Source organism: Salmo trutta, chromosome 8 (genome assembly GCF_901001165.1).
Source record: "Salmo trutta chromosome 8, fSalTru1.1, whole genome shotgun sequence".
Lineage (NCBI taxonomy): Eukaryota > Metazoa > Chordata > Actinopteri > Salmoniformes > Salmonidae > Salmo > Salmo trutta.
The window spans coordinates 2,232,070-2,239,594 of record NC_042964.1 but is presented as its reverse complement, the minus strand read 5'-3'; the positions used below and the strand labels follow the sequence as shown (position 1 = coordinate 2,239,594).

The window sequence follows — 7,525 nt, the reverse complement described above, 5'->3', positions numbered from 1 at the left end:
CAGAGAGAGAGAGAGGGGGAAGAGAGAGAAAGGGGAGAGGGCAGAGAGAGAGAGGGGGGGGAAGAGAGAGAACGGGGAGAGGGCAGAGAGAGAGAGGGGGGAAGAGAGAGAAAGGGGAGAGGGCAGAGAGAGAGGGGGGGGAAGAGAGAGAACGGGGAGAGGGCAGAGAGAGAGGGGGGGAAGAGAGAGAAAGGGGAGAGGGCAGAGAGAGAGGGGGGAAGAGAGAGAAAGTGGGAGAGGGGAGAGGGCAGAGAGAGAGAGGGGGGAAGAGAGAGAAAGGGGAGAGGGCAGAGAGAGGGGGGGGAAGAGAGAGAACGGGGAGAGGGCAGAGAGAGAGGGGGAAGAGAGAGAAAGTGGGAGAGAGAGGAGTAGAAAGTAAAGGAGAGAGAGACTTGTCACTTTACATTGCCCTAGCTAAGGAGAGGACAGGAGTGGTCTCTACAAACAGAAGCACTCCACTGTACGAGCAAACATTGGAGAAGACGAGATAAGATTTGTATTTTCACATGAAATGGTTATTTCTCTTGGATTTGTATTTTTTTCCCCAATTAGATTTAGATTTAACTTCTCGTGCTTTAAACCAACAGTTTTTGAATTCCTGATCCCAACCACGCTCACACACCCCACCACCCCGTTCTCTCTCTCTCTCCTTCTTACTCTCTCTCTCTCTCTCTCTCTGTCTCCCTCCCTCCCTCCCTCCCTCCTAGTGACAAGTGTTATGTATTGAATTATCCCGGCGTTCCCAGTCTCAGAGGCCAGTTTTGATTCTCCAGAGCTAACATTCCCAACGGACGAGTGGAGCGCTGCTGACCAGAATATCTGAACGAAAGACTTGCTGATTGTTTTCTGTCCTGGATTTTAACAAATTCTTCTCTTGTGGGTAATTGGACCTTGTAGATCGGTGAAGGAAAATATTTGGGAATAACTTTGGAAATAACTTTGGAAATAACTTTGGGAATTGCAGAATAATCTGCCATTCTTTGTCCTCCTCTTCAGGCCATGTGTCGATTCTTCTAGAGTTGAATAGCTTTTCTGCTTCGTTCCCATCGAAATCCATTCAATCAAGGGATAGATATAGCAGGGGGGCAGATAGGTAAGTAAGACAGGGGTGTAATTGCCCCCTGGGTGAATCCGAGCTGAGCGATGCTGGAGAGGAAAAAGAAGGACGGAGTTGTCTCTACCTTCAGCAGCGCCAATAACAACCAGACCCCTTCCACTATCCCAAACGCTGTTGATGCAGTGTCCCGGTGAGTGAACGAAGGACGGGGGTCGGGGCTCGTGTTATAACTGGGATGAAATGGTTTGTTTACAGGTCTGTTTCTGTTTTTCAGTGGAGGGACTTGGTGTTGAAGGAATATAGATGGTTTGAATGATAACATTTGTCTTCGTTTGTTCGGTCTGTCTAACTTGGTGGAATTTAGTTACTTCATGTTAGTTAGGTGAGTTTATGTTTTTTTTTTCTGTTTGTCACTAACGGTTTATGTTGTTTGTCAAACTTCACGCAGAAGTTATAACCGTAAACACTGTGTTATCTCTGAATGAATAAATACTGTAAACAGAACGTGAACCAATCCATGTCTCTAGACGGAAACCCAAACCCCTAAAGCTTGGTGCTGAGCTTGACAGAACAGCTCTGAACATTGACAGAACAGCTCTGAACATTGTCAGAACAGCCCTGAACATTGTCAGAACAGCCCTGAACATTGACAGAACAGCTCTGAACATTGTCAGAACAGCCCTGAACATTGTCTGGATACAGAGCAATAGTTACATATGTACAGTATGTAGTGAAATACGTGACTGGACTCAAAAGAGTAGTAAAAGCCATAGATTGACTGATCTGATTTGTGTGTTAGTTCTACGGCGAAAGCTCAGCGTTAAATTGATCTGAGTTTTAATGCGAGTCAAGACCGTTGTAGTTCACTTTTTGCTCTGTCTGGCTTTCTCACAGAGCTCAGACCTGTCAGTGTGTCTCTCTTCTTTCACACGGATCAATCCTGTGACCAAATCAGTCGTTAATAAAAAAAAATTTTAAATGTTGATATATTTGAACCTGATGAGAACGAGGAGTACGAACCCTTTGATGCAAGAGTTTATTTGATAGGCTTGCTCTTTGAGAAGACAAAGAAGAAAAAAAAACCTAGCTGTGAATATCTGACAAAATGTCACTAGGCAAAGAGACCAGCTTCCCAAAATAAAAACCAGCGTACTAAAGTAGTGCACTGGACCTTTACTACTCCTGTATTATTAAGGGACCGATACAGCCGTCTGCAGCGCCCTCATTCCCAAGGCTATGAGAACAGGAGTTAAAATAGGGGACGGTTGTCAAGAACTCCTACACCAGCGTTTCTCAAACTCCTGTCCAGTGTCAGTCTGTGGGATGTTGTCTGTCAATCACTGAGATGGTTAAAACTCAGCGGGTTTTTTTCAAACTGGGGACTAGGGTTCCGCGGAGTTACAACAGGTGGGTCCGCATTTTGGTTTTGTGTGTGAAAAAATATGTATTTTTCATGAATGTCGATAGCTATAACAGAATATCATTTTGGATACCATTTTTATGTCACTTTATGTCCAATATGATAGTTTTACGAGGTAGTTTCACAAGCCAATGCTATCTAGCGTTAGCGCAATGACGACTGGAAGTCAAGGGAACCGTTCACATGCTAAAGAAGTAGATAAATGGCTTCATTGCCAAAATCTCCAACTATCCCTTTAATATGGAGGAAATTACAGTGTTTTTTTCTGTCTAGAAAATTCTTAGGCGAGCCATCTAAGTGGTAATATTGGGGACGTAAAAATCATGGAGAAAAGATATTTAACTATATATATATTTTTTTTAATAATACCATCTTTGAAAACTAACAATCAAATAAAAGCTAGACAGTCAGGGCGATTAATAAAATAAAATACAGACGGGTATTCAGTGCACATACAGAGATATTGATATAATGATTGAGCAGAAAAACACAGCATTAACCATGGTTAAATGCATTTATTGCAAGAAATGTACTTTAAAACAGTAAAATTATCTCTCAGCTGCATGGAAAAATGTGTAGAATTGTAGAAAATCTGCTTTACAACAGCAACACTTCCTCTCCGAAGCCAAGATACCTTTCTAGCTAACAGGCTATGCTAAAGTTTACACTTCCTCTCCGACGCCAAGATACCATTCTAGCTAACAGGCTATGCTAAAGTTTACACTTCCTCTTCCCATGAACTGTGGGGAGATCAAAATAATGAAACTGTCACCCAAATCTATTCATTTTAAAATGTGAATTACTTGCCATTGTCATTCACCGGATAATAAGACAAGACATTGTATATTTTTGGGGCCAACATGATGTGGGTCCCTGGGTCGCTGGTTAACCTGGGAGGGATCCATGAGCAGGAAAAGGTTGAACTGGCACTTTTAATTAAGTCAGTTCTACAGTGTTATGTAGTTTGTGTTCTACAGCGCTATGTAGTTTGAGTTCTACAGTGCTATGTAGTTTGTGTTCTACAGTGCTATGTAGTTTGTGTTCTACAGTGCTATGTAGTTTGTGTTCTACAGCGCTATGTAGTTTGAGTTCTACAGTGCTATGTAGTTTGTGTTCTACAGTGCTATGTAGTTTGTGTTCTACAGTGCTATGTAGTTTGTGTTCTACAGCGCTATGTAGTTTGAGTTCTACAGTGCTATGTAGTTTGTGTTCTACAGTGCTATGTAGTTTGTTCTACAGTGCTATGTAGTTTGTGTTCTACAGCGCTATGTAGTTTGTGTTCTACAGCGCTATGTAGTTTGTGTTCTACAGCGCTATGTAGTTTGTGTTCTACAGCGCTATGTAGTTTGTGTTCTACAGCGCTATGTAGTTTGTGTTCTACAGTGCTATGTAGTTTGTCGCCCAAAGACAAAATAACTATACAGTATCTTCCTGATCCCTGAAAACAGAGGGATCAAATCAAACGTCATTGGTCACATGATTAGCGGATGTTATTACAAGTGTAGCGAAATGCTTCTAGATGTGACGGTGCACAGCAGGTAACATCTAACAGGTAACATCTAACAGGTAGTATCTAACAGGTAACATCTAACAGGTAACATCTAACAGGTAAAATCTAACAGGTAACATCTAACAGGTAGTATCTAACAAACTCCACAACTAAACCTTATATCTAACAAACTCCATGGATGAGCAGTGACAGAGCGGCTAAGATGCAATAGATAGTGAAGAATAGAGAGTGAAGGATACAGTATACAGTAGATACATATGAGATGCAATAGATAGTGAAGAATAGATAGTGAAGAATAGATAGTGAAGAATAGATAGTGAAGAATAGATAGTGAAGAATAGATAGTGAAGGATACAGTATACACATATGAGATGTGAGTTATGTAAACATTCTTAAAATGGATTACAGCTGGTCCTTGACCCAAGAGGAATTGTAGCTTGCAGGTCCTTGGCCCAAGAGAGATTTGTAGCTTGCTGGTCCTTGACCCAAGAGGAATTGTAGCTTGCAGGTCCTTGACCCAAGAGAGATTTGTAGCTTGCTGGTCCTTGACCCAAGAGAGATTGTAGCTTGCTGGTCCTTGACCCAAGAGGGATTGTAGCTTGCTGGTCCTTGACCTAAGAGGGATTGTAGCTTGCTGGTCCTTGACCCAAGAGGGATTGTAGCTTGCTGGTCCTTGACCCAAGAGGGATTGTAGCTTGCTGGTCCTTGACCCAAGAGGGATTGTAGCTTGCTGGTCCTTGACCTAAGAGGGATTGTAGCTTGCTGGTACTTGACCTAAGAGGGATTGTAGCTTGCTGGTCCTTGACCCAAGAGGAATTGTAGCTTGCTGGTCCTTGACCCAAGAGGGATTGCAGCTTGCTGGTCCCTGATAAGTTTAAGGAACACTGCCCTACATAGGCAGACGTGTGTGTCCTCTGCACAGTTAGGAACGAGGCTGAGAGAACAGCATATGCTCTAGAGCAATGTCAGTGACATTTACTGTCGGGAAAACTCAGAGGTTCAGACTGTGCAGACGTGGGGAAAGGTCTTTGGGATGCAGTACGATTTTAGGAATTCCAAACTACGTGGATTCGGGTGGGCAGAATGTTATGAATGAATAGAATTGGAATCGATTCAATTTAGATCTACGGTTTGAATGTTACCTAGCAACTAACACACAGGACTCCTTTCAGTTCAGTTTCAGAAGCAACAAAAATCAACGGCGAATAGAGACAGACACAGTGATACAAGTCATTTTTTTATTTCCCCTTTATTTAACCAGGTAGGCCAGTTGAGAACAAGTTCTCATTTACAACTGCGACCTGGCCAAGATAAAGCAAAACGGTGTGACACAAACTACACAGAGTTACACATACAATAAACAAACGTAATGTCAATAACACATTAGAAAAATATATATACCGTGTGTGCAAATGTAGTAAGATTAGGGAGGTAAGGCAATAAATAGGCCATAGTGGCGAAAAAAATACAATTTGGCAATTAAACACTGGAGTGATAGAAGTGCAGAAGATGAATGTGCAAGTAGAGATACTGGGGTGCAAAGGAGCAAGATAAATAAATAACAATATGGGGATGAGGTATTTGGGTTTAAAATACATTTTTATGAGTGTTGGAGGGACGTAATAATATGTTGTATACACTTACATTAGATCGCCAACCACTCAATATCTTGTCTGTGTCACGACTTTCGTCGGAAGGAGTGGACCAAAGCGCAGCGTGATAAGTGTTCATGATTTTTATTATCAAAAAACACTCAAAACAAAATAACGTAAAGGGGAAAAACAAAAACGCACAGTTCTGTCAGGTACAGAATAACAAAACAGAAAACAACTACCCACAAAACACAGGTGGGAAAAGGCTCCCTAAGTATGATTCCCAATCAGAGACAACGATAGACAGCTGCCTCTGATTAGGAACCATACTCGGCTCAACACAAAGAAATAGATGACATAGAATGCCCACCCCACATCACACCCTGACCTAACTAAACAGAGAAATAAAACGGCTCTCTCAGGTCAGGGCGTGACAGTCTGTTAGGCATCTCTAAGGTAAACAGAGCACCAACCACTCAACATCTTGTCTGTTAGGCATCTCTAAGGTAAACAGAGCACCAACCACTCAACATCTTGTCTGTTAGGCATCTCTGAGGTAATGACATACCCAAATCTAACTTCCTGTAGTTCAGGAACTGAAACAACGATATGCATATTCTTGATTCCATTCGAAAGGAAACACTTTGAAGTTTCTGGAAATGTGAAATTAATGTAGGAGAATATAACACATTAGATCTGGTAAACGAGAATACAAAGAAAAAAACAGGTGTTTAGATTTTGGCCACTAGATGGCAGCAGTGTGCGTCAAAAGTTTTAGACTGATCCAATGAACCATTGCATAGCTGTTCAAAATGTTGTATCAAGACTGCCCAATGTGCCTAATTGGTTTACTAATACCTTTTCAAGTTCATAACTGTGCAATCTCCTCAAACAATTGCATGGTGTCCTTTCACTGTAATAGCTACTGTTACAGTGAAAGGACAGTAGCTGCCCATAGCAGATATGTCTATGTCCTGGGAAATGTTTTTGTTAATTACAACCTCATGCTAATCACATTAGCCTACGTTAGCTCAACCGTCCCGCAGGGGGGACACCAATCGCATAGAGGTTTTAATGCTATTAGCCCATATAAATATTTTTGAATAACAGATTCATACAGAGAAAAACAGATAGTCCAGTAAAAAATCCATCTAAAGGAAGTATGTTTTGAAGTGTCCATCCTAAATCTGAGAGATATAAGAAAGCAATAAAACATTATCTTTACCATGGAATTATCCGTATACATTTAACATGGAAATGCCTCATTCACTTCCATTCATTTTCCGGCCAGGTACTGGGTTACCATCAGACGAGTCCCATGACACTTGTAGAGCAAAATGGAGAACACCATCTTGTTCCAGAGAGAGTCTCATCTTGTAGCCCAAAACCATTCGGACGCTACAGACATTTTTGTGAGAAGACCAATTTTCGGGATGTCTCCTGGTTTAACAAACAGCTCTGTAGCTCCTATTATGCTAATTTGATTTCCACAAGGGGCGCGGATATCGACTCTAGGTTAAAATAGAGCAGATTTACCATGCAGCCACAGCCTCCAACATTACAACCCCTGGTCACCATGACAGGATGTGTATCTGTGTAGTTGGAGATTGTTTTGCTTTTGGACAATGACCATTAGTTGTATTCATAAAATACCTAGTTGGCTGTTGTATCAAGTGACTGTTCCATCTCTCAAGCTTTGTCAACAAGTGTTGTAATGCATCATTCTAATTGCTTTATTTGTGTAAATACAAAGAAATGTCTTATTGAAGTGATAGTGGAATGTAGAACATAGAACATGGAATATGGAATTATGGAACCACAGAACAGGAAACATAGAACTCCAATAGGTTGAAACAGTGCTAGTGAATCATAGTGCAGCTGAGATGGATCATCAGATAGAGATGTGTTTATAGTAAGGCTCTCTCTGATCCAGTAATCCTGTCGCT

General features: G+C 41.5%; 1 protein-coding gene across 3 annotated transcripts in view; it reads left to right on the top strand.

Annotated features, from left to right (window-relative positions):
- The first annotated feature begins 781 nt into the window (after positions 1 to 781).
- Positions 782 to 7,525, top strand: part of LOC115198042 (zinc finger protein 638) — a 69,817-nt gene continuing 63,073 nt past the window's right edge. For 2 of the 3 annotated variants that reach the window (XM_029759709.1, XM_029759707.1), the window contains exon 1: positions 786 to 1,247. In XM_029759709.1, coding sequence (XP_029615569.1) covers positions 1,144 to 1,247 — 104 coding nt within the window. In that variant the 5' untranslated portion in view covers positions 786 to 1,143. Of the gene's footprint in view, positions 1,248 to 7,525 lie in introns of all 3 variants that reach the window. The other variant, XM_029759708.1, reaches the window with a different exon arrangement.